The 27,170-nt window shown below is 47.1% G+C and overlaps 2 protein-coding genes across 2 annotated transcripts; both read right to left on the bottom strand.

The window, feature by feature from the left end:
* Nucleotides 1–463: 463 nt before the first annotated feature.
* Nucleotides 464–10,190, bottom strand: LOC103749224 (testis-expressed protein 101-like). The gene is made up of 7 exons (XM_008852085.1): nt 10,157–10,190; nt 5,639–5,745; nt 4,052–4,157; nt 3,800–3,943; nt 3,212–3,397; nt 830–958; nt 464–690 (listed from the first exon to the last, which is right to left on the bottom strand). The coding sequence occupies exons 1-7, from the start codon at nt 10,188–10,190 to the stop codon at nt 464–466; spliced, it is 933 nt and encodes a 310-aa protein (XP_008850307.1).
* Nucleotides 10,191–10,837: 647 nt separating this feature from the next.
* LOC103749223 (CD177 antigen-like) lies at nt 10,838–15,743 on the bottom strand. Its single transcript, XM_008852084.1, has 6 exons — nt 15,680–15,743; nt 13,133–13,273; nt 12,015–12,200; nt 11,788–11,919; nt 11,440–11,552; nt 10,838–10,939 (listed from the first exon to the last, which is right to left on the bottom strand). Exons 1-6 carry the CDS (start codon nt 15,741–15,743, stop codon nt 10,838–10,840), a joined length of 738 nt encoding a protein of 245 aa, XP_008850306.1.
* Between the last annotated feature and the right edge of the window lie 11,427 nt (nt 15,744–27,170).

Genomic DNA, 27,170 nt, shown 5'->3' with positions numbered 1-27,170 from the left:
CAGCACCACTTTGCCTGGCTTTGCCTACAGCTGTGTAAATGTGAGAAATCCAAGTTTCCCAGAACTCATTTTAAAATGTCTGGAAAATGTGTGGACTAGAGATGGCAAGTGAAGGGTCCCCTTCAGCAGAAAACCCCACTGCTCTATTTGAAGCATAAACAAATCACAAATTTGGGTAGGTGAGATGGCTCAGTTGATAAAGGTGCTTGCAGATAAGCCTGATGACCCGAGTGCAATCTCTGGGACCCACGCAGTGAAAGTTGAGAGCTAACACCTTCAAATTTCCTCTGACATCCACATCCACACACACACACACAATGCAATAATAAATCACAAATTTTATTAGATGTGTCAAATACACATACAGTATCTTTCTCTGCTCTTCAGACTCCCCCTACCCCCGTTCTTGAACTGATGACCAGTTCAGAACTGGTGTTTTGGGACCTAGGCCCATAGCCCCTTCTCAGGGCAAGTGGGTGAGGGGCAGCAGCAACAGTGGCAGCAGCTCTAACATCCAAAGTGAGGCGAGCAGCCAGGGAGCCTTATTTTCTGCCTTTCGGGGCTGAAGGAAAGGTTGATATGTGCAGAATTCCTTTACTGACATGGGTCCTATTGTGGAGATTCTGGCCATCAGCCTGCAGCCAGTTGTAGTGGTACAGCCTTTGACCTCCACGGATGAGTCTATGCCTCCTAAGAGATCAAGAGGCAGCACAAAGTTTAGGAACTTTGAGCTTCCCCTACCTCTGGAACTCGGAGTGTCAGAACCTCTGGGAATCTACAGAGATGTCGCTTTTTCCCAGCTTCCCACACCATCAGCAAAATGCTTTACCTCCAGTGAGCTCAATTCTTCCTTGATAGCACTGAACTGTACCATTGGGACAGGGCTGAGAGGGAGCACTGGGACAGGATCCTAGAGCCACACAGGTTGGGCAACGGAGAGTTGCTGATAAACTGGAAACTGGATGGGGGTAAAGAAAGGGACAGTTAGGATATAGCCTGTCTCGAAAGTCTGTCCTGGCTGCCTTCCCTTCCTGATTCTGTCCTGCAGAAACCGCTTGAATCAAGCCCATTTCTGTCCGACCTTCCCCAGATGATTTTCTTTGTGTCAGAACTTCAGCCATTGTGCTGGCCAGATGGCATAACAGGTAAGGCACTTGTAGTGCAAGCTTGGAGACCTGAATTCGATCCCCAGAACTCACGTACAGGTGGAAGGAGAGAACCGTCTCTATAAGTGTCTTCGGACTTCCACATGTATACAAACACACACAACTTTGAAACAAGAAGCTTAGTTGTCATGTGACTTCCACACTCTGCCTTGGTATGACAACAGAGTTGAAAAGAACACAGTTCTAAGAGAAAAACTTGGAATGTTGAGATGCAACTTATGTACTGTGCTCAAGGGATGTTCAAAAGAATGCAGGGATATCTAGCCAACTAAAACCACTCAGGAAACACTTTCCAAGAGCTGGAATCTGGTTCGAGGAGAATGAATGGAGGTTACCTGTGTGAAAATTAGGTGGAGGCGAAGTCCAGGGAGGGAAACAGCTAGGAAGGAGGTCAGAGGATAGCAGGCAGCCAGGGAGGTTTAAGAACCGGTGAGAAGTTGCAGAGTTGATATTCAGGTGCTCAGGCACAGGGAAGGATGAAGGGTTTTGTTATTTACTTATTATTTTATGTGTATGAGTGTATTACCTGCACATTTAAGTGCACCCGTGTCACGCAATGCCCATAGAGGGCAGAGGAGGGCGTTGGATTCCCTGGAACTGGAGTTATGGACAGTTATTAACCACCATGTAGGGGCTGAGATTTGAACCTGAGTCCTCTGCAAGAGCATCCAGTGATCTTAACCACTGACCCATCTCTCCAGCTCCAGAGTTTTATTTTTTTATGGCCTGTACCATCTACATTTAAAAAATGTGTGTGTGTGCGTGTGCGTGTGTGTGTACCTACCACCCCCTCCAAGGCTCAGAGACTTTTGAGGAAGAGGTTGGTGGAAAGAATGTAAGAGCTGGAGGAAGGAGTGGAGTGTTAACTGGAAATGTCCTACAACCACTGTGCCAGCAAGCTATGGTCACAACTCCTTCCCAGGCTCATCAAGGAGTTTCGGGAGGGAGTCAGTTACCCCTCCCACCCAATCAGTGGACCATAGCGGCATGTGGGGGGGGGCAAAGGTGGAGGATGGGGGGGGGGGAGAGAGTTACTCCCCTCCCCCACCCTGTGCGTCAGATAGACAGGGGGGGGGGGGGAGGGGATATATATATAGAGAGAGAGAGAGAGAGAGAGAGAGAGAGAGAGAGAGAGAGAGAACACCAAGAGACACCTCTCTCACCCTTTTGTGGGGCTGTCGGGAAGTCACAGGATCTGTATTTGAGTGTGGACTTTATGGCACAGCTGTAAATGTGGGGGTGCCCACTCTTCTGTAAATAAACCCCTACCCTATGCTCTGTTAAAAAATAATAAAATATTTTAAAAATATGTGTGTGTGTGTGTGTGTGTGTGTGTACACACGTTTTTCTGTGGAGGCAAGCTGGTAAGCTAAGGTGTCACTCTCAGAAATTTTGTCCACCTCCTTGAGACAGGGTCTCTCACTGGCCTGGAACGCACCAATTAGGCCAGAATAGCTGGCCAATGAGCCCCAGGGATCCTTCTGTCTCCACCTCCCCAGTGCTGGGACTAAGAGCACGTGCCACCATGCCTGGCATTTTTACGTGGATGCTGGAAATTGAACTCAGGTCCTCATGCTTTACTGACTGACCAATATCTTCAGCCCCCATCTATACTATTAAAGAGTCTGAATGGGAGTCTAAGATAAAACAAATAACAGGGAAAAACGGAAATTAAACTGGAAAGACAGACAGGGCCAGATTACTGTAGGCCTTGAAGCCAAACTGGGGAACTGGACTGCTGTCATCCAGAAACGAGGAACTAGCATCTGCTATACTGAATGTCGCCATCCTGCTCAGAAGTTTAAAGACTCCTATTGCTTAATCAACCCGACCCCAGTTTACACCCCAGCCATCACGGATGTCCATTTACTCTAAGCAGGGCTTCTTGAACTTTAAAGCTAAAAACTCAGAAGACAACGAATCAGACCGGGCGCTTCTCTTGTATCTGGCCCATGTTGAGTAGGAAAACGGAGAAGGAAAGGCAAAATTTTCTTGAAGGGTTGAGAGAGTTTCTCTGAGTACCCATTTCCCCATTTCCTGGGTACCTGGGGTCTCTAGCGGCCTCCAGAACTGAGAGATGCTTGTTCTGTTGTTGCAAAGGATATTGTTACAGTAGTTGCTGTAGGAGATGGCAATCACGCCAGGGGGTGAGGTGTACTGGACGAAGGTCATTGCTTCGGGTCCTTCAGGGACGCAGCTCTTAGTGGCCAAAACAGCTGTCTTGGTTCTAGCTATGAGACAGAAGGAGGAGGGGAGATTGGGGTCGAGTAAACAGCATAACCCTTTCTCCCAAGCCCAGGGGAACTTCTGTCCCCAGTGCTGGGATTATGAGCACATACTACTATGCTTGGCATTGTTATGAGGGTGTTGGGGATCAAACTCAGGTCCTCATGCTTGTGGGGCAAACGCTACTGACGGAGCTAGCTCCCCAACCCCAACCCCATCTATGTTGTTAAAAGGGTCGGATTATTAGTCTTAGCTGCAACACAATTAATAATAAGCAGGAAATAAAGCTGAAAAGAGAGGCTGGGCTGAACTACTGTAGGCCTTGAGGCCAGACTGGAGAATCGGACCCATCTCACCCAGCAACGAGGAACCAGTAATTAAGACCCACTGTCCGGTTCCCATTTTACCTGCTTTAATCAACAACAAAGTTTCCTGGCAAAATGTTCCACTGACACAACTCTCCACTTTATCTGAAGTCCAGTTAAAGGTTTTGCCTGGGTCCTCTTCCAAACTCAAGGTTCTGCCCACCTCACAGTGCAGAGGTTGGGCCACTGGGAAGACAGGACAAAGGCACTTGCCCTTCTCTGTGGGGCGACCCTTTTCACCATCAATCCTCCCTCAGTGAGCCAGTTGCTCTTCCCTATGTCCCACATACGTACAGGTCCAGGAGGAGGTGCCTAGCACAAAGAAAAACTGCACATACTGCATACAGAAGGCCTCCATGGCTCTCCTAGAGGCTGGAAAGAGCTGACCAGGATCTGGGAACTAACGAAAGGACAGGAGCATTCAACCAGTTGAGCGACGGAATCTGTTTCCTGTAAGTGCCAACTTTGGGGGAGATTTATGATATAGAACACTATGACATTTGTCCTTAAACGGTTTGTCACTTAGAGCAAGGTCACAGATGGATCATGCTCATTTCCATGGTTATAATTTGAAGACCCAGCCATCTATTTGGTAACTCCAAGAACTCAGCAACTCTGTTCTTTCAACTTCTGTGTACAGAGAATGGAAAAGACATCCTTTTGCTTTAAGACTCGGAGCTCAGATTCAACCCAGAACTCTCTCAAGGCCCCAGTCTCTAGGTCCTCAGAACCTAGCTCTGCCAGAATACAAATTCTGAGAACCCTGCCTTCTTGAGCCTAAGATCCAGGAATCTGGGCTCATGCTGTTTATCCCAAAGGGAACATGATTCAGGGAAGACAGCCTATTCTCTCAAACCCAAGTCTAGAACTCCACTGAGTGAGACAGACCTATACACCCTAGCTCTCCTCTAACAGATCCAGGGATCAGACCCTAGTTCTCCCTCAGACCCAGGATTCTAGGTCCCAGCTCTCCTCTCTCAGACCCAGGAGTCCAGGCTTCTGCCCTCCTCCTCCCATGGACCCAGGGGTCCAGGCCCCAGACCTCCCACCTTGGACTCAGGGCTCCAGACCTCAGCCCTCCTCCCTCAGACCCAGGGTCCAGACCCAGCCCTCCTCTCTCAGACCCAGGGATCAAGAACTCAGCCCTCTTCCCTCAGACCCAGGGGTCCTGATACAACCCTCCTCCCTTAGACCCAGCCCTCCTCCCTCAGATTCAGGGATCCAGACCCAGTCCTCCTCCCTCAGACCCAGGGATCCAGACCCAACCATCTTCCTTCAGATCCAGGGATCCAGACCCAGCCCTCCTCCCTCAGACTCAGAGTGGAGACCCAGGCCTCCTCCCTCAGATGCAGGGATGAAGAACCTAGCCCTCTTTCCTCAGGCCCAGGGGGCCCTCCTCTCTCAGATCTAGGGATCCGTACCCAGCCCTCTTCCCTTAGACCCAGGGTGGCGACTCAGCCCTTCTCCCTCAGATGCAGGAATTGAAACCAGAGCCCTCCTCCCTCAGACCCAGGGTCCAGACCCCAGCCCTCCTCCCTCAGACCCAGGGTCCAGACCCCATCCCTCCTCCCTCAGACCCAGGGTCCAGACTCCAGCCCTCCTCCCTCAGACCCAGGGTCTCGACCCCAACCCTCCTTCTTCAGACCCAGGGTCTCGACCCCAACCCTCCTCCCTCAGACCGAGGGATCCTGACCCAGCCCTCCTGCCTCACACCCAGGGTCCGGTTTGTTCCGTTTTTCTCCCTCAGACTCAGGAGTCCCCGTGGCCCTTCCCCCTGGTTCTCTTGTCCTCCGGCTTCTCCTTACTTGGGATCAGGAATGGCCCCCACCCTCCTGTTTTCTCTAAGGGTCTCAAAGGTCTTTCTGTTGCGCGGGGCCTTACTGGCGTCTGGAGGCTTCGACGGCACTGACGGCTTCTGCTCTGGAAGCTCCCACAGGCTCCCTGCTCCCTGCGGAGGCTGGTGGACAGGACTCTCGACGTCCCATTGGCTGAAGAGGAAACGTCAGCTGAGCTCATTGGATGAGCCTGGAGAACCGCTGCAGCTCATTGGCCTCAGGGAAAGCCAATCACTGGCTATCTCCCACGCATGCGCAGAACGTGAGTTTGGAGTGCCTGCCAGCGGAATGCCCTCTGGCTGTTGCTGCCCAGGAAGAGGAAGGGGGGCGGGGCAGGGCAGCTTCGAGAGACCTTACTTCCTGTTTCCCTCTTTGAGGGCCATTGGCTCTGCTCCTCCAGCCACACTAGGTAGTTAAACTCTTGGTCTCCACCCATGGAACTGAATTTACCAGAAAGGCCTCTCAGCACTCACCCTGTGGCCCTAACCACCACCTGTCACCTTGATGTCCTCAGTCTTCTGCATCAACACCCACCCCTCTTCCCGAGACGTCATCCTCCAATCCTATCCAGAATGCCTTCTGCCCTGTCATTTAGGATGCTCAGGCTTTACCTGTTGGCTCATCTCGCTGGCCCTTGATTGTTTTCTATTTTTTTTTTAAAAAAGTATTTATTATATTCAGAGAAACTGCTCTGTGATAGTTTCAAAACTGCAAACAATTATATATAATGTCTCATTATGTAATCTTGGCTGGTCTGGATCTCTGGAACTCACTATGTAGACCAGGCTGGCCTTAAACAGAGATACACCTGCCTCTGCCTCCCAAGTACTGAGGCTAAAGGCATGGACTACCATGCCTGGCTTGTGAGTTCTTTTGAAGTGAAGGTTGTGTGTGAGAGAATGCTTTTTAAAATTTATTTTACGTGTATGAGTGTTATGCCTGCATGCATATAAGTGCATCCACTTTGTGCAGTGCCCACAGAGGCCAGAAGAGGGGGTCGGATCTCTTGGAACTGGAGTTAAAGTTGGCTGAAAATCGAACCCAGGTCCTCTGCAAAAGCAGCCAGTGCTCCTAACCACTGAGCCATCGCTCCAGCCCCTGTGAATATTTATTTTTTAATAGAGAAAATGTCACAATAAAAGGGGTTCTAATGCTCTTAATTTTATAAAAATATATGTATAATTTTTCATTATTAAAATAAATCTACAGACAGATCCTGCAACTATTAAGAAATTGCAACTTGGGGCTAGAGAGATAGCTAAGTGGTTAAGAGCACTAACTGCTCTTGCACAGGACCTGGGTATGATTCCCAGCACCCACATGGCAGCTAACAACCGTCTGTAACTCCAGTTCTGGGAGATCTGATGCCCTCTTCTGACCTCCATGGGCATTGAATGACATGGGTGCACTCACATACATGCAGGCAAAACTCTAGTGCACATAAAATAAAAATAGTAAATAAAATAAAAATAATAAAATGTTAAAAAAAGAAATAGCAACGCGGATAGATTATTTTAGGAATATTAGAGCAGTTTAGAGTCCTCAGAAATGTTTCTTTTGTATGTGTTTGAAATGTGTGTATTCATGTGTGTGTTTGGATGCACTGGTCCATGAGGGCATACGTGGAGGCCAGAGGCTGACACTGAGTGCAATTTTTTCTCATGTGCTACCTTATTTTTTGAGAAAGTTTTCTTGAACTTGAACTGTACATTGAACTCACTGTTTTGGCTAGACTGGATGGCCAGTGAGTCCCTGAATTCATCTCCATTGCTGGGGTTAGTTATTTGCTGCCATACCCAGCTTTTATGTGGGTTCTGGGGATCCAAACTCAGGTCCTCATGCTTGTGAGGTAATGACTTTACCCATTGGGTAGATAATATACTATTATAAATAATAAAATAACATAAAGGATCCCAGTTATTGTATAGAGTAGTCTTAATACTGTGTATTAAGGATTTGATATCCTAGGATTCAATACATGATTGCTGCTGAGCATACCATCTATATTTTTTCTATCTATCATCTATCTCTCTTATCATCTATCTATCATCATCTATCTCTATGTATGTATGTTTCTATCATCTATGTATGTATCTATGTTTGTACGTATGTATCTATGTATCTGTCTATCTCTCTATCATCATTTATTTATGAATGACAGGGTCTCACTATCTAACTAGGCCTGGAACTTGCTATGTAGATAGGCTGGCCTCAAAATTTCGGGGATCTTTCTGCCTCTGCCTCTGGAGTGCTGAGACTTCAGGTTTGTACCACATTTGGATTGGAGTTGGTCTTTTTTAATATTTTTTTGAGACTGGGCTTCATGTGTCCCAGGCTAGTCTTGAACTCACTAGATCTAGAGACATGACCTTTAACTTCTGATCCTATTGCTTCCTCTTCCTAAGTGTGGGACCTAGTGGCACGCATCATACCTGGCTTATATGGTGTTTGGGGATAAAACCAGGGCTTCAAGCATGCTAGACAAGCACTCTCTCAACTGAGTCACATCCTCAGCCCTTGGAGTTGTTTTTAAATGGGTTAGAGTTACAGTTTGTTCTGGAGATCTATTGTGCAACAATGTGAACAGGCTTGACACTACTGAACTGTGCACTTAACATGGTTGGTACATGCCTTTAACCCCAGCCTTGGGAGGCAGAGGCAGGTGAACCTCTGTGAGTTCGAAGTCAACTTGGTCTATATAGTGATTTCCAGGCAGCCAGCAAGAAACAAAAGAAAAATGGTTCTGATGATAAAACATACTTTCTATTTTCATTTTGAGACAGTCTCATGGAGCTCAGATTGGCTTCAAATTGTATAGTAGCCAAGGATGACCTTGAAGTGCTGATCTTCCTTCCTGTACCTCCCAAGTCCTGCTGAATGTTTCTTCACGTCAGTTCAGTTTTATCATGGTGGTGGCTTGAAGTCAGCCATGGTGAGAGTAATCACACCATGGACATTGGTAAACATCACAAAGACTTTTGTTGTCTTCTTCCCTGGGAAATCAGTTCAGAATTTTCCATCACACTAGAGTGTAAGTAGCCCTGTTCAGGGATGGACTTAGAGTGAAGTCTCTTCCCATTTCATATTGAACCCCTTCATACAAGTTAATAAACCTATAAAGTACATACCTCCCTTTAGGGCCTCTGCACAGGGCTACTTAAGCTGGTTTTCAGTGGTCCTGTTATTTTATATATCAATAGCTCTGGCTGACTTGGAATTAGATAGGTGGACCAGGCTGGCCTTTAACTTGTGCTTATCCTGCCCCTGCCTTTTAAATGTGAAATGATGTCCAGACCCTTTAAAAAAATTTCCTCCTCTTTTGGTGGTCCTGAATCCTTTATTAGCTTTAACATGGCATTTTTTTCACAGATCTTCACTGTGTAGCCCAGTCTGGCCTCAGACTCTCAGTCCCTTTGCATCAACCCTAATATGCTATCTTACATACTGTTACAACAATGTATTTCTTTAAAAAATTTTACTTTTAATTATGTGTGTGTGTGCATGTGTTTGTGTCTGTGTGTGGGTATGTGCATGTGTGACTGGAAGTGCCCAGAGAGTCCAGAAGAGGGCATCAGATCCTACAGAGTTGGAGTTATAGGTGGTTGTGAGCCACCCAGCATGGGTGCTGGGGACTGAACTGGGGTCCTCTGCAAGGCTAGTATGCGTCATCTCTCCAGCCCCAACAGTGTGTTTAAAATACAGGGTTTGTCCCCTTGTTTTGCACTATCTTTGGTGTTTTCCTTGGACCTTGACATTACATCTAAGAAATTCTTAGATCTTTTAAGGGAGTGACTCTAGATAGGCTGACTAGACCTTAGTGGATGAATTTGCACTGAGGGACACTGAAAGAAATGCTTGACTGGATAGGACTTAACATATATGACAGAATATCTGAAACCTGGTGGTGGGGGGTATGGTGGGTGGAAAAGGTTGAGGGGTCTAAATTTGATTAGGATGTATTATTTGAAATGCACAAAAACTCAATAAAAATTTTGGGGAAAAGTGTGAAGATTAAAGAAAACTAATTTCAACATTAAAATAAAGTGAAATTCTGTTCAATTGGGTGTGGTGGCATACACCCATAAGCCCAGCATTCAGTAGGGGTGGGGGACTGAGGCAAGTAGTTAGAAAATACGAGTTGGCTAGTAGAAAGAAGCTGTGGTTGTCATCAGCGAAACATCCAGGACCCAGCTGCTGTTTTATGCTATCTTCATGACGTCAGGTGAACTACTGGTGGATACTGTGATTATTACATAATATTGAAATGATTGAGCAGTGGCTCATGGGATGGTATGTCTTCTATATTGAGGACTCTGGCTTCCACGTGGGCAAATGCTGAGTGTGATGGTGAATGTGGATTGGCAACTTGACTGGACTTGGAACCACCTGAGACATCAATGGCGCACACTTTGGGGTATGTCTGGGAAGGTATTTCTAGAGGGTTAACTGAGATGGGGAAGACCCTCTCTGAATGTGGGCAGCAATCATCCAATGGCTGGGACCATCATTCAACTCTGTTTTCTGATCCTTTGAGATGTCAAGGTCCCAGTTGTACCCCTCTTACCATGGAGAAACTTGCAGTCGCAATCCCCCGCCATGATGGATTTATATCCCCAAATCAATTTTCCTTTCAAGTTCACTTTTGTCAGGTATTTTGCCACAGTAATAAGAAAATTAACTAATGCACTGAGAGCAGTGGGTGGACTGGGACACACATTCTGAGTCCTCCAGATTCACTCTTCCTTGCTTTGTATCTCTCTGAGCTCTATGGGAACTTCAGTGAGGGTCTTCTGCCTTAGGGCTTCCAGCTGGGCTCAGCCAATGGGGAGTCCAAGACAGTGTGATTAGACTGTGAACTCTGAAGCCCCTCCCTCACAGTCATCACTGGGCAGGATGCAAGTGTCAGTCTGAAATGAAAACTCTGAAGTCAGGCCAGAGTGATAGTTTGGAGGATAAAGGAGCTTGCAGCCAAGCCTGATGACCTGAGTTCGATTCCCAGAAGCCACATGGTGAAAAGAGAGAACCGACTCCTACAGGTTGTCGTCTGACCTCTACACATGTGCTATGTCTGTAAAGTCTTCTTTCTCTCAATGGCTTCTGATCCTGCAGCTTTGGAGTCTACAATGGCAACAAACACCTATCGGCAGCAGCCTAGGGGCCTGGGTTAACTCTTTCTTAACTCATCCCAGCCCCCGTGTCAATGATCCTCTCACTTTATTTCATTTTAAACCTCTTTTTCAGTTTCTCAGATGAGGTGAAAGTTCTTCGTGCTGGGACCCTGGCTGATGAGGATGGTCATCAATCTCAGTGATGCCCAAGTGCTTCGGGCTGCAGCATCTTGGAGACTCTGTGGTGACACGTTGGAATGAAGGTCCAAAGCAGACCAATAGAGCCCAGGCCTGGGATGATGATTCTCCCAATAGAGTCCTCTTCTCCCATGCCTGGTTCTCTCCTTACATAGAGAAATCCCAGTATTTAGAGAAACAACATGAACTTTATTATTATTTGATACATGTGGCCAACATGTGGATGTTCACTCTGTACAGGATAAGTCCAGATGCTCCCAGACTGCCTGAGTACACAAATATTAGGTGATACAGAGGTGTGGGTGTGGGGGGGTAATAACACATGAAGACCATAGGCAAACAGATTCAAGCCTAAGGTTCTTGGGTTATGAAGTCAGAGGAGAGTTGGGTTTGGGTGGTCAACAGGGGTTAAGAATCACAGGGAAATGGAGTCAGGAGAGAGGGAAAAGCCTTCCACGAAAATGGCTAAGGATAGTCCCAGCCCTAACACCCAAGCCAAATAGGCACTAGGAGTAACTATATTTGAAAAGGAGCCCATTACATCAGAATGCTTTTCCAATATAGAGAAGATTCCGATAGTATCAGAGTTACCAAATAAGGATTTGGTAGATAAGGCCAAGCATCCATCAGCACTAAAATTGGTAGAGAGCCCACCTAGAAGATGAAGATCAAGTTGGGGGCAGAGGGTAGGAAGGCAGAGTTCAGGAGATCTAAAAATCTCATACCTAGGAGATGAGATCCCAACCCTCCTTCTGTGGACCCAAGGGTATGGGTTTAAGTCCTGAACTCCTCCCTCAGACCCAGGAGTCAGTCCCCCTCCCCCTCCCTCAGCCCCTGGAGTCCTGGCCCCTGCTCCCTTCATGCTTGGCATCTGCCCTTCAGCATTCACCTCCATCAATGTGAATGTCAGCAGTGTAACACCGAGTGTTCTGAGGGCAGAAGACAAAGTTGGAGTTCCTGGAGCAAGCTCCATAGAACTGCAAGCAGACAGGACACTGGAGGGTTCCAGGGGGAGAGAAATCTGAGGAGAGAGACAGGGAGAGATGGGGGGGAGGTTGGGGGTGCATAGAACGCTCTTAACTGCAGCCCAAAGTTCTGTGTCCCCAGATCCCATACCTGGAAGAGGGAGGGATTCCAGAAGCACGCTGCTGCTGTTGGCTTCGTTGCACAAGTCAGAGGAGCAGTACTGCACGTAAGAGGCAGCCACCACTCCAGAGCCCTGGGAATGGATGGTGACAGCCCTGGAATCCTGTGCCCCAGCACTGCTGGAGCCTTTGCTCCCCACTAGGACTGATCTTTCTCCTGAAGGGGTAAGAGAGTGAAAGGCAGGCTGGGAAGAGGAGGATGGCAGGGGGGCCGAGATCAGATTTCTCATTTCCTTGATGCTCCCAGAAACAGAGCGCATGCAATCCCCAATCACAGCAGCACAGGCTAGGTTTACTGTCTGCCAGAGACCAAAGCCCAAGCCTGGGTCCTTCTGTTCTGCCCCCTCAAAGATCTTGTTCCAAACCTCCCTTTCTCTACCTCCTCTTCCCTGCTGGATTTCTCTCCAGAGCTCTGCTCTTCACGCCCGTAGTTCGCTCCTTTTACCTGCTTTTCTTTCCCTTTCCACACTTCCCGGTAAAGGTTCAAAAGGCAGATTGAAATTGCTTAGCAGAGCCCCAGACAGATGCTCAATGTCCCTCCCTCCATCCCTCCCTCCCTTTTTCCCTCCCTCCCTCCCTCTCTCTCTCCCTCCCTTCCTTCTTCCTTCCATCCCTCCTTCCCTCCCTCTGCCCCTTCTCTCTTTCTCTGAGTCTTATGTAGCCCAAGCCAGTCTTGAACTCCTGAGGATGACCTTGAACTTCTGATCCTCCTACCTCTACCTCCCCTGTGCTGGGATTACAGGCATACACAACCATACCCAGTTTATGTGGTGCTGGGGATCAAACCCATGGCTTTGTGCATGCTAGGGAAGCACTCTTACCAAATGAGTTAAATCTCCAGTCCAGTACTAATTTTCCAATGAGTGAGATCACTGAGGTGCCTCTGTGGCAGAAATGTTCCCCCTAATTTGCACAGAAATACCATATGTGCCTGTATTATGACCCAGCAAGCCAAGGTGCAGAGAAAAGGGTTGGATAGAGATCTCCAGGCATGAAGGGAGCTGGGCAGGAATTTCAGGGGACACAACCCAGGGTAGGGATGGGTTGGACACAGTTCAGGTGTTTGGTCCTTATGCTTAGCTCACGTACCTACATCTATGAGCAGCAGTGTCTCCTGACATATCTCTCTGGAATCAGTTTTCTGGGTCCCAAGTGAAAACCATTCAACTGGTGTTATAGCCAAGTTGTTGTCAAATTTCAACATGATCCCCTTGTGACAGGTTAAGGTATCTGAAGAGAGGAAAATCACCGCGGTTAGTGAGTCAGGGAAGCCTCCGTGTCTGTCCCTGCAGGTTCTGGGCCCAGGCAGGCCATCACATTGTGAATCACTGGCTGTGATATCCTTCAGTCTTGGATTTAGAAGGAACTCAGAACCCAGAGACCCACAGCACTGCATATCCTGTATATCTGAAAATCCTCAGGGACCTCCCCTCATGGATGGCACCTCTTGACCCTCAGCCAATCTCTACTTCCCCATCCAGTTTCGTGGTCCTCATTTGAATCGTGAGGAAGGTGGCCTGTGTTCATGTTCCTGTGTGTGTGTGTGTGTGTGTGTGTGTGTGTGTGTGCATATGTGTGTGTGTGTGTATGTAGGTACACGTGAAGGTGTTTGTGTGGAGGCCAGAGGTCAAAGTCAGGTAGATTTCTTAATCACTTTCCACCTAAGTGTTTGAGACCGAATCTAGAACTTACTGATTTGGCTATACCAACTGGCAAACATGTCCCGGGGATCCTCCTGTCTCCTCCTCCCCAGGGCTGGGATTGTCTGTGTGCCACTGTACCTGGCTTTTTATGTGAATGCTAGTGATCCAAACTTAGGTCCTCATGCATTCGTGGCAAGCACTTTCCTTACTGAGTCATTTCCTGAGGCCCATATATTTCTTTTAACTGAGAAGCCCTATGTTCCAGACAAAATTGCTCAAACGCCCTGAGATCACTCAGCATTTTGTGTGCATGTAGAGGGTACCTGTATGTGCAATGCTCGAGGAGGCCAGAAGAGGGAGTCAGATTCCCTGGAACTGAAGTTAAGGACGGTTGTTAGCTGCCTTGTGGGTGCTGGGAACTGAACCCAGGTCCTTTGCAAGAGCAGTCAGTGCTCCAACTGGAAATCCTCTGGCCCCTGCCTCTTGAGGAGTGGGATTACAGGCCCAGCCCTAATGCTCGCTGTTAACTGGGTTGTCTGATTTCCTCATCGAAAGCCCCAAGGTAAGTGGAGGCATTAGCATCACCACCATCCTCATTTTCAAGGTAGATGAAATCAGAGACTGAGGAGTAGCTGGTCCAGTGTCACCAGGCTAGTAGGTGGCAGAGCTGAGCTCAGAACTTAAGCATTCTGGATCCTATCACGTCCATTTGGTTTTGGGTGACCTCAGGAATCTAGTTTTAGAACCTTGAACTTGAGCCTTCTCTTAAGTTCTCACGTGATCATGAGATGGATACCTTTCCACAATGCAGAAATCTTTTAAACTTTATTCTATGCATATGGCGTGTCTGTGTGTGTATGTGTGTATACGTGTATGTACGTGTGTGTGTGTGTCTGTGGTTGTACATGTATCACAGGTGCGTGTGTTAAGATCAGAGGATGAATTTGTGGAATCAGTTATTTCCATTTATACATAGGTTCGGGGAATCAAACTAAGGTGGTCCGGCTTGTGTGGCAAGAGCTTTACTCACTGAGCCATCATCTCTGGCCCCATGGCCCCACAGTAGAGTGCTGTTCACTTCCCCATTTCATAGGGACTGATTTGCAGCTCCAGCTCTTCCTTCTTCAAGCCCGATCTGCATTCTCCGTGCTCTACCCCCACCTGCGTCTTCCCCGTCTTGCTCAAAGGCCTCCCCTTGTACAAGCTGCAATATTGCTGTCATTCTTGCCCATTCTCTGTCCCACGTCATGTTGCATCTTTCAGGAAATCCTGTAGGCTTAAACTGTAACATACCTCGAGAACCCGAGCACCATTGCTGCCTCTAGTGCCTCACCTAGACCCAAGATGCTGGGGCCTTTGTGCATCCCTTCATGGGTCTCTGCATCTTTCCTCCCTGCATTTCTCCCATATTCAGCAGCCAGAGGGATCCTTGTCAAGGGCCATCATGTCAGCCCTGTAAAGCTCCGTGAAGCCCCAAAAGAAGCAGAACATTCTAGTAGGTTCTCATCTCATCCAGAATAAAATTCTTAAATTCCTAAAATGGCCCACAAGGTCCTGAGTGACTTGGCTTTCCTGTTTTTTCCACCTAGATGCTGCTCCTCTCCCTCTTGGTCACTGTGCCACATACATGATCCTTTAGGCTTAGGGGTATAGTGTCAGGGAACAAATGGAAGACAGAAGGACATTCCGAGGTGATCTAGCTGCTCAGGCAAAGACTAGGGTAGAGAAGGGCAGAGTGCAATACGGTGTCATCCATTATTGAAGGACCCTGGGTCATGAAAGTCTTTGGTTTCCTCCCTAAATATTTGGGCAGGGGTCTGGTCATCACAGTCAGGGAGTCATCACAGTCAGGGAGTGTGGCAGGTAATGGTCCTTCTCAAGAATTTGCACTTTGTACATGCTCCCTTCCTTCAGTGTCTGACACCCTTTCCTCCTCCTCCAAAGATAAAAGATAATCAAATGAGTTGATCTTCTCCATGTCCCCGGTACCTACCTAAGCAGGGGTAGAATCCTAGGAGAAAGAGGATCAGCAAACTTTGGATAGCACAGACGCTCATGGCTTCTCTTAGAGAGGTTGGGAAGAGCTGATCAGGATCTTGGAACTAAGGTAGAGCAGGCAACAATTAACCATGTAGGGAAATTAAATCTCGGTTTCTAGCAAATGCTGACTTGACAGTAGATTCATGGAATATACTATATGAAGTCATCCTGTCCTAAAGTAGCTTGTCACAGAACAAGGTCACAGGCTATTATGCTCATTTTCCTTGGTTATAATTCTCAGACTCAGCCATTAATTCCCTAACGCCAAGAATTCAATGTGTAGGTTCCTGCAACTTCTGGATACAGACTGGGCCAGAGATTCTTTGGCTTAAAGACTCAGGAGTTCAGATTCAAAGTAGAACTTTCTCAAGGCCTCAGTGTCTCAGCACTCAAGACCTAGCTCCACCAGAACTCAAATTCTGACAGCCCTGCCTTGTCTGTCCTAGGGTTGCAGAAATTTGGGTTCTAGCTCTGTTCCACAGGGCACATGATTCTAGTCACCCAGCCTCCTTATGAACACAGGCTTTTGAATATAGTAATCTGCACTCTGTGATACAGGAGTACAGACCCCCACCTCCTCGGTCAGTCATGGGTGACCAGACTTCAGGCTTCTCAGAGTCTAGAATTCAGCACTCTCCAAAGACCCAACGAAACAAAACAGCCTCCTTCCCTTAGTCTAGGATGCCCAGGCCAAAGTCCTCTCCCTCTGACGCAGGGGTCCTGACCCCAGCCCTCCTCCCTCGGACCCAGGGGTCCTGACACCAGGCCTTCTCTCTCAGACCGAGGGATCCAGACCCCAGTCCTCCTCCCTCAGACCCAGGGTTCAGACCCCAGCCCTCCTCCCTCAGATCCAGGGGTCCCGATCCCAACCATCCTCCCTCGAACCCCAGGGATCCGGACCCCAGCCCTCCTCCCTCAGACCCAGGGATCCAGACCCAGTCCTCCTCCCTTGGACCCAGGGGTCCAGACCCCAGCCCTCCTCCCTTGGACCCCAGGGATCCAGACCCAGTCCTCCTCCCTCGGACCCAGGGTCCCGACCCCAGCCCTCCTCCCTCGAACCACAGGGATCCAGACCCAGTCCTCCTCCCTCAGATCCAGGATCCCGACCTCAGCCCTCCTCCCTCGGATCCAGGGATCCAGACCCCAGTCCTCCTCCTTCAGACCCCAGGGATCCAGACCCAGTCCTCCTCCCTCGGACCCAGGGGTCTGGCCCTGGCTCCTCCTCTCATTCCCTTTGGTCCTCTCTGGCTTCTCTTTCCTCAGGATTCAAGAATCGGCCTCCAACCCTCCTTTTCTTTTTTGAGGCAGCAAAATTTTTCCTGGCTCCAGAATGTCTTCACGGGAAACTTCTGGCTTGGAAGGCACTTCCGGATGTGTTTTGATGCAATCTGTGCTCCCAGAGGCACCTAACACTGGGCCAGCCTAAGCTGACCGGACTCTCGATGTCCCATTGGCTGGAGAGGAATCGTCCGCCGAGCTCATTGGACAAGCCTGGAGAACCGCAGCATCTCATTGGCCTCAGGGACAGCAAATCACTGGCTGTCTCCCACGCATGCGCAGACTGGGAGTTTGGAGTAATGTACAGTTTAGTGGCCATTCGAGGTTGCTGCACGGAAAAAGGTGAAGGGGGCGAGTGACACACTTGTGGCTTTAGTAGATTCGGTGTTGGTTTTTTGTTTGTTTTTGTTTTTAAACTGTCCATTTCTTTTCATTAAAGAATTAATCAGCTAGGTTAAACAGAATCATTTGTATTTAATGGTAGAAACTTTGGTACCTTGAGATTTAGTGAATGAGCTTGTGTTGTGAAGCAAGAGCCTGCAGAAGGCATCTGTTTTATAAAGGCAAGTCGTGGCCTGAGGCCAGGGCTCAGTGGAGTTTCAGGGCAGCCAGTGATGGCTCCAGTTAGTGATGCTTAGCTCAGTTGAGATTGGACTCTGTGTACTCTTCTAGGAATGAGGGTATGCAACATTGGACTTAAAATTATGTACACATGCACTTTATATATGTATGTATGTATGTATGTATGTATGTATGAAAACATGAAATCAGTTTGTCAAAAATGTGTTAGTATTTTAGCTTAGTACAACTGTTCCACATTATTTATTAAGTTGATCCTGACACTTTGTTCTTGACACCTTGAATGTTAATGTTCAAGAGTGCAATGTGTATTCCATTAGATTGTTAAAGCTTAATTACTATGATTTGTAGTAAATTAACTTTTCAAAAATATTTGAGTCCTTCTGTAGTATAATAGGGCTCTTACAGGGTGGGAAAGGTTTTAATTTTCCAGTAGCTAATGGAAAAAAATGACTTCATTATGTATTTTGAATTAGAGGAGTCTATAGGTGTCTTGGTCCCAGAAACATCTACTGAGGATGACTGTTTTAGGCTCAAATCCATGTAGACTCTTCTTACACACACTATGCTAGTATGTGGAATGCAGGTTTCATTTCAGCTTCATGCCACACTTGGAGAGGCAGTCTTTCTTCCAGTGATACTGCATGCTTAATGTTGCTGTGCAGTAAAATCAATATAAGAAATAATCATTGAATGGCTTGGAAGGTGCAGTGGCAAGTGGCACAGTTGATCATGTTTGTGAACATACTTTCTGCATACTAACGGAGGAATCCAGCTAGGACTTGTGGACACTAAAACCAGGCTAGCAAGTAGTACAAAGTAAGTCATTAAAAGTTAACAAAGACCAGGCATGCTGGTGTACACCCTGAGTTCAAGGTCATCCTGTGCTACATAGTGAGTTTCAGGCCAACCTGAGCTATGTGACACCCATTCTCAAAGAACACAAGTAAATAAGAAGTTAGCGGAGGCACATGCTTTCATTGTGGCATTCAAAGTATTAATTTGAGGCCAGCATGCCCTCATTTAACCCTGTAAAAACCAAACAAAAATAGAGCAAAGGGATGCTGCTGGTCTGCTGAACTCCTATTCACACGAACCCCACAGTTAAGTAAAAGAACTTGTTCTCTCCAGAATAGGGAATAAAAAAGAGTAGCTAGCTCTTTTTAAAGCAGAATTTTGGCCACAGAATAAGGTATTCAAGTGAAGTCTCAACAAAGTCATGTAGATGTTTAAGCATCTTAACTAGCAGCTTAAATAGTTGGTATGTAAAGAAGTTGATTTTCAGGAAATCACGATGGGCCTCTCCTTGCCACCATTGCTCAGCTAAGCATAAACCATCCTTACTCCGAGGATGCTCTGTAATGACCATGGAAAAGCTCCCACCCAGAAATGCTAGTGACACTTCGTTCTGACCTTTTGCTGCTTCCTCATGAGCTTCTTTTCAGTTTTTTTTTTTTTTTTTGTCTTTTTGAGACAGGGTCTCCCTGTAGCCCCAGCTGGCCTGGAACTCACTATGTAGACCAGGCTGGCCTTGAACTCACAGAGATCCTCTGCCTCCCGAGTGCTGGGATTAAAGGCTTGCACCATCATGCCCGGCTTCTTTTCAGTTTTTAGCCATCAGAATTTTCTACCTGCTGTGTTCGTCTCTGAAAAATATCAGTTTGGAAATGCTGCCTTTCAAATCAATGCCATAATATCCATATCGTTGAGTTTGTTGCTGCTGTTCAAGAAGCGTCCCCGTCATGCATGCACCTTGCAGACTGCTGGCATGAGCATTCAGCAGTAATCAGGGGTGGGGACTCACCAACAGAAATGACTTGATTGCAGGGTCTGGAAAGATACCATTTTTGAAGGTCAGATGTGGGGTTGATAAGCACAGTTGGGGAAATTTCTATCTAGCCTCTGTTTTGAATGATTTTAAGAAATTTTGTATTTGAAGGGTAGAGATGATTATATATCTATTGAAGATCCTTTTATTTGAAATTAAAATTATTTAGTAAATAATGGTTTGATATTTGGGGAGGGCTATGGAGGGGAAGTAATGCCGTCGATAAATTATAAACCTGTTGCTGATAGAATGCCTTTATTTTGCACATGATTCAAACCTTTGCCTTATATTTCTTTTATCCAAAATATTTAGGCATCTGACATTTTCAGCCAAAATTTCAATTATATACTGTGATTTTTATTTGTTGCAATACATTAAATTTCAGAGGTACTTGGGGGCTCAAAAGCTAGGATTTCTAAGTCTGTATGTGCATTTCACATAATAAAGCTGCTAATGGTGAGCAAAGTATTGTATACTAACTAGATTTTTCCACATCTGTATGGTGTATTATATGTATTTTGTGGTATAAAGTTTAGAAATGCATCAAACATGCATTTAATATGTATTTTTAAACAAATTTATGGCAATTAAAATATTTGGAGACAAGTGTATCACACTTCAATTTGTAAAAATCTTTTTAACTCAAAAAATCTTTTTAACTCTACTGTGTCATTAAGATACTTTGTATAATGCCAAATCATAGCTGGAGAAACTAAGTTTAATAAATATCAAATATATTTTCTGTAAAAAACAAAAAAGATGAAGGGGGGCAGGGCAGCTTCGAGAGACCTTGCTTCTTGGTTTCCTCTTTGGGGAGCATTATCTCTGCTCCTCCAGCCACACTAGGTAATTAAACTCTTGGTCTCCACCCACTGAACCGAATGCCTACCAGAAGGGTCTCTCAGCACACACCCTGTGGCCCTAACCACCACCTGTCTGTCACCTTGATGTCCTCAGTCTTCTGCAGCAAAGCCCCGCCCCAGAGACATCATCCTCTAATCCTATCCAGAATGTCTTCTGCTCTGTCACTTAGGATGCTCCTGCATTGTATGCATGCCTGAGCAGTAACGGTGACAGCACACAGGTTGGCTTCCCATGTAACCCACTGACCCTGTCAGTACTGGAAGCAAGATGCACATTCGATGTGCACATAGTTGTCAATTAAAAATAAAAGTATAGCAATTATATATAAATTAATGACTTGTGATATCTTAATAAATGCATATGATGTACTTTGTTTTTTAAAAATATTTTATTATTTTAATTTTATGTGTATGAGTGTATTGCCTGCATGTGTGTCAGTGCACCCGTGGAGGTCAGAAGAGGGCCTTGGATCCCCTGGAACGGCTGTTAGCTACCATGTGGGCGCTGGGAATCGAACCCAGGTCCTCTTAATCACTGGGTCAACTCTCCAGCCTGCATATAATGTACTTTAAACACACACACACACACACACACACACACACACACACACACACACACGTTTGTTTTTAGGCAAGTTCTCATGTAGCCCAGCCTGGCATTTAACTGTCTAGGCAGTAGGGGATGACAGACTTCTGATCCCCTTGCTCCCACCTCACTGAGTGCTGGGGTCACTACCACACACCAGTATGCCTGTTTTTATGCAGTGCTGGGGATAGAACCCAGAGCTTTATGCTTCAAGCACTCTACCAGCTGAGCTACATCTCCAGCCCCTTTGATCACATTCATGTCTGGGATTCCCCTTTCTCGTTCTCCTTGGGCTCTTGCTCTTCCGTATCCTTGATAGTCTCCCTTTTACCTTTACATCCCTTTCCCCCTCTAAATTCCACCTGAGAGTGATATACTATGTTTGTTTTTCTGATGCTAACTTATTTCTCTTTACATAATGTTCTCCAGTAATTCCATCTGTTTTCTTGAAAATGTGAATTTTAAAAATAGCTGCACAGTGCTATACTGTGTACACACACGATTTCCTTATCCACTTATCTGTTGATGGGCCCTGTACTGGATAGCTTTGTCAACTTGACACACCTGGGTTGAGGGAGCCTCAACTGGGAATTGCCTCCATTGAACTGGCCTGTGGCCATGTCTGTGGGGTACCTTCTTGATTGTTGCGAGATGTGGGAGGTCCCAGCCCACTGTGGGTGGTGCTACCCCTGGGCAGGTGGGCCTGTGTTGCATAAGAAAGCAGGCTGAGCAAGGGCCAGGGAGCAAGCCAGTAAGCAGAGTTCCTCCATGGCCTGTGCTCCAGCCCCTGCCTCCAGGTCCCCGCCCTGAGTTCCTACCTGGGGCTCCCTGATGAACTGTGACCTGGGAGATGTAAAGCTGAATAAACCCTTTCCTCCCCAAGTTGGTATTGGTCAGAGTATGTTGTCACAGCAATGGAGAAACAAACTAGGATGGGCCCCTTGGCGATTGGGAACAGTGCAGTGAGAATCCTGGGTGTGCAGGCGTCTCCCGAGCTAGCTGACTTTGATTCTTTTATTAGCCACTATGTGGGTGCTGCGATTCAAACCCGGGTCCTCTGCAAGAGCAGTGAGTGCTCTTAACCACTGAGCCATCACTCGAGCCCCTGATTCTTTTGCTATATACAGAAATGATAAGAGCCAGGCCGTATGGTAGTTTAGAGATCATAATTGTGTTTCACATAATCTGCAAGTTCCTTGCCTGTAAAGGAAGCATCGACTTTGTGTACTTTCACATTTGCTGTGAATTATGGTGTAAATGAATATATGTTATAAGTGAATATTTATTTTTAAATATTTTATTTTTATTTTATGTGTATGTGTGTACTGCCTGCATGTATGTAAGTGCACCCATGTTGTGCAATGCCCATGGAGGTCATAAGAGGGCGTCAGATCCCCTGGAGCTTGAGTTATGGACAGTTAGTTGCTATGTGGGTGCTGGGAATTGAACCTGAGTCTTCTGCAAGAGCAGCCAGTGATCTTAACTATTGAGCCATCCCTCCATCCCGAATATTTATTTTATCTTTTGGTCTTTTTGAGACAGAGTCTCCCCGTAGTCCCAACTGATCTGGAACTCACTATGTAGACCGGGTTGGCCTTGAACTCATGGAGATTCCCCTGCCTCTGCCTCCCAAGTGCTGAGATTAAAGGTATGTGCCACTATGCCTAGCTTGTAAAACTCTTAATTTCATGTAAAATATGTCTAGAATTTGCAATGAAAAAATAAATCTAGAGTCAGATACTGCAAATATTAAGAAATTGTGACTCAGCTAGATTAGGAATACTATGTTCTTTTAGAGTCCCAAGCAATGTTTGTTTTGTGTGTGTATATACATGTGTGTGGGATGTGTTCACCTGTGTATGCATGTGAAGGCTAGAGGTTGACACTGGGTGTCTTTATCACTCGCCACCTTATTTTTTAATTAATTAATTAATTAATTAATTATTTTTGTCTTTTTGAGACAGGGTCTTCCTGTAGCCCCAGCTGTCCTGGAACTCACTATGTAGACCAGGCTGGCCTCAAACTCACAAAGATCTGCCTGCCTCTGCCTCCCAAGTGCTGGGACTAAAGGCATGTGCCACCACACCCGGCTTTCCATCTTTTAAAAAAAGTATCTCATTATTTTTATTTTATATGTATGAGTGTATTGCCTACATATATGTAAGTGTGCCTGTGTTGTGCAATGCCTGCAGAGGTAGAGTGCTTGCCAAACAAGCACAGGCCCTGGGTTTGAGTCCCAGTATTGTATAAGCCAAGTGTGATGGAGCAAGCCTGTAATCCCAGCACTTGGGAGACAGATCCAGGATGAGCAGAAGGTCAAGGTTATCCTCAGATACATAGTAAGCTAGAGGCCAGCCTGAACTAGAGACTCTGTGGGAACACACACACACACACACACACACACACACACACACACACACTGCACACACCCAAGCTGATCTCTGTCAATTACCCATTGATTATTTCTCAACTCCAGATCCACCCTTTATTTGCCCACTACGATAACAGGACAGGGTCTAGCAAGCACTTCTCACCATCTCTAGTGAAATGTTGGACTTTGCCCATTGAGGGTGCTAGAGGGACATGGCAAAGGACAACCGGCTGCTCTTCCAGAACTAGGGGTAGAAGATAGACTTCCTGCCCTTCCAATCCCGTCCTCTCCCTCCCTTCTCCTCTTCTTGCTGATTGAGTTGGATCTTACTACGTAACCCAGGCTGCCCTTGAACCCAACAACCGCCCGCCTCAGTGTCGAGTGCTGGGGTTACAGGTGTGAATCACCACATCCCATTGCTCTTTTCTTTAGAGTGCTCTTCCACCTTTACGGCAGGTCCGCTCCTCATTTCAATAACCTGCTCCTGGTTAGTGACTCTTTCTAGTAAACATTCCCTGTGGAAATTAGCAAGTGGCTTCCATTTCTTTTTTCCACCCAATGTTTTATTTTTTGGGTGGCATTGTGGATGGACCCCAGGGCCTTGTGCATTCTAGGCAAACACTTTACCAACAAGCCTTGCTACCACAATCCTTCTAGGCAAGCACTCTACCACTGAGCCACACCCCCAGCCCCTCACTGGGGAATTCTGGGCAGGTGCTCTACCACTGAGCCACACCCCAGCCCCTCACTGGGGGATTCTAGGCAGGTGCTCTACTACTAAGCCACACCTCAGCCCCTCACTGGGGGATTCTAGGCAGGGGCTCTACCACTGAGCAACACCCCCAGCCCCTCGCTGGGGGATTCTAGGCAGGTGCTCTACCACTGAGCCACACCCCAGCCCCTCACTGGGGGATTCTAGGCAGGTGCTCTACCACTGAGCCACACCCCAGCCCCTCACTGGGGGATTCTAGGCAGGTGCTCTACTACTAAGCCATACCCCCAGCCCCTAACTGGGGGATTCTAGGCAGGTGCTCTACCTCTGAGCCTCGTCCCCAGCCCCTCACTGGAGGATTCTAGCAAGCACAGTAGCACTGAGCTGCATCCCAAGCCTGATCACCTAGTTTCTACAGAACATGAGTCTGTGCTGCTTCCTTCATGGCATTACATTAGTTTCATTGGACACAGTGAGCAAGAAGCCTCAAGTATGCTTGATGTCTTAGAAATAAGGCACATGAGCCAGAGGGTGGGAGGTAGACTACAAAGTCTCCTCCCCACTGATTTAAATCCTAGAGTCCTATAGTGATCTTGGACACGTTCCTATATTGCTTCTAAACCAGGAGACTATTTGCACCATGGGAAATTACTATGAGGAAAGTTGTAGGTGCCTTAGGATTTGTGGGGCAAATACAGCAAGTTTTGGCCTCTTCCTCTTACACATTTGTTGGGGAACCTGTTAGTGTCAGCTCTGATGGGAAGAAGTGGCTTTGCAGAAGGTCTTGGTGGCAATCTCAGCTGCCCTGACACCAAGGCCACGAGACCAGAAAGTCTAACTGAAGGTTCTTGTGACATTAAGATAAAATAGCACAGGGGGCTGGAGAGATGGCTCAGCAGTTAAGAGCACTGGCTGCTCTTGCAGAGGACCTGGGTTCAGTTCCAGGAGAATCTGATGCCCTCTTCTGACCTTTGTGGGCAGTGCATGACACAGGTGCACTTACATACATGCAGGCAATACATTCATATGCATAAAATAAAAAATAAAACATAAAAAATAAAATAGCATAATCATGATGTATAACTTAAGAAGTTTAGATAGAAGGTATGCCTCCTTATGTGGGAACTGCCTCCACTTGGAAAGTAACTCCTGTCTGTTACTGGGCCCAGTGGAATTTGGATGCTCAGCCACAAAACAAGGGCATTATGATATGAGAACGATGTGTCCTACATGCTATCCAGGTCACCAAACCCTGACATTGGATATTCACAACAGAGCCATCATCCATGAGAAAGGTGTGTGTCTGATCAGATTCTAGTAGGTCAGCAGTGGTTCGGACTCCATGGCACCCACTTCCCGTTTCTTCCTGTACCCCCGTCTATGAGCTCCCAGGAATCTCCCGACTCTAGAGCAAAGAAAGTGCAGACTGGGTTTTTGCATGGACCACCACGGTAAGCAGTCACCAGGCATACATGGATAGTGGCTGCATGAGGTCATCTTTCACAGAGGATGTTGGGAAACCCTTCCAGTGGACAGAACTTCAGGGTTCCAATTTATGTGAAGGGGGCATATGGCCTTAACTCCACTTCTACATGGCTCCAGGGTGAGTAGTGTGGTTAAGGCCTTGAAAAGGTTAACAGTATAAAGTGGGGACTAGGAAGTATGTGGGTGGTCTTCTGGAGATGAACACAGAGTGAAAGCCATCCATGCCCTACCCGCATGCCTGTCAGAATATACACACCAATGGGGAGGCTTTTGGTGCTTAGTGACAGCATCAGTGCCTGTTCAATGAGTGCAGGTGGAAAACAGCCATGAGGGTTGGAACTATGCACGGCTTCTATAAATGGGCTCACTCTCCCCAAGGCTGCCCTGACTGTTGACTGTACTCTGCACAGCCTCCCAGGAGAGGCAGCAGCTGCTGCCTCCTGCTGCAGTGTCATTCTCCACCAGGAGGTATGCTACCTACTCAGGATGTCATTATGGGGAGAGTCATGCTTCATGTCACAGGGGCAGACACACTGCATGGGTTCCAGCTTGCCCTCAATGCATGCTACTCGGAGCATCTATGGACACTGCAGTTTAGGGGCTTAGAGAATATCTTTAAAAAAATAAGTCATTATTTTTATTTTATGTGTATGAGTATATTGCTTGCATGTAAGTAGGTGCACCTGTATCGTGCAATGCCCATGGAGGTCAGAAGAGGGCGTTGGATTCCCTGGCACTGGAGTTATGGATAGTTGTTAGCTTCCATGTGGGTGCTGGGAACCAAACCTGGGACCTCTGGAAGAACAGCCAGTGCTCTCAACCACTGAGCCATCTCTCCAGCCCAAGGCTGTCTCTTTCTATTGCTATGGTGACCCCTTGCTGTATTTCTTCTAAGCAGAGATATATTCTTATTTTTGAGACAAAGTTTCACTATGTAGACCAGGCCCAGGCTGGCCTTGAACTCACAGAGCTCCTCCTGCCTCTACCTCCTAAGTCTTGGGACCAAAGGCATGAGCCACCATACTCTCCTTGATTCTTCCATATGTGAAAGGTCCTAGTTGCATGCTCCCTCCATCACAGAGCCACCTGCAACCACTCCTTCCCTGCCATGATAGACTTACATCCCCTCCAACCATGAGCCAAAATAAATCTTCACTTAGTCGCTTTTTTGTCAAGTACTCTATCGCACCAATGAGAAAAGTGACAGACAGATGAGGGAGACGGAGAGGACCCTGATGGGTCTCTTCTGTGTCCATCCCCAGATTCACTCCTCATCCCTTGTTTTCACCTTTCTGCCATGTGGGTGTCAGATCTGTGGGAACTGCTTCAGTGGGTGTGATGGACAGCTTTAGTTGTCAACTTCACACACCTGGATGGAGGGATCCTCAGCTGGGGAGTTGTCTCCATTAAACTGGCCTGTGGCCATGTCTGTGGGGCATCTTCTTGCTTATTGATGGATGTGGGAGGGCCCAGCGCACTGTGGGTGGTGTTCTGAACCTGGGCAGGTTGTTCTGTATTGTATAAGAAAGCAGGCTGAGCATGGGCTAGGGGAGCAATCCAGTAAGCAGCATTCCTCCATGGCCTGTGTTCCAGCTCCTGCCTCCAGGTTCCTGCCCCGAGTTCCTACTTTGGGTCCCCTCAGTGATGAACTGTGACCTGGGAGATGTAAGCCAAATAAACCCTTTCCTCCCCAAATTGGTATTGGTCAGAGTGGTCGATTTTGGTATTGGTGGTATTGGTCG

Source organism: Nannospalax galili, unplaced genomic scaffold (genome assembly GCF_000622305.1).
Source record: "Nannospalax galili isolate Female #2095 unplaced genomic scaffold, S.galili_v1.0 scaffold385, whole genome shotgun sequence".
In the NCBI taxonomy this organism is placed as follows: Eukaryota; Metazoa; Chordata; class Mammalia; order Rodentia; family Spalacidae; genus Nannospalax; species Nannospalax galili.
Note: the sequence above shows the minus strand (reverse complement) of the source record. Positions and strands in the feature narration are given on the sequence as shown.

Coding starts and splice junctions, on each gene's coding strand:
- LOC103749224 (XM_008852085.1), bottom strand. CDS start 10,190: ATGGCGGGGGATTGCGACTGCAAGTTTCTCCATG. Junction 4,158..5,638: donor GTCGAAGCCTCCAGACGCCA/GTAAGGCCCCGC, acceptor TCCTTTCGTTAG/TTCCCAGATCCTGGTCAGCT. Junction 3,398..3,799: donor TTTGTTGTTGATTAAAGCAG/GTAAAATGGGAA, acceptor TCTGTCTCATAG/CTAGAACCAAGACAGCTGTT.
- LOC103749223 (XM_008852084.1), bottom strand. CDS start 15,743: ATGAGCGTCTGTGCTATCCAAAGTTTGCTGATCCTCTTTCTCCTAGGA. Junction 13,274..15,679: donor AGGATTCTACCCCTGCTTAG/GTAGGTACCGGG, acceptor TCCTCTCTTCAG/ATACCTTAACCTGTCACAAG. Junction 10,940..11,439: donor TATTGGAAAAGCATTCTGAT/GTAATGGGCTCC, acceptor GTGTCACCACAG/AGTCTCCAAGATGCTGCAGC.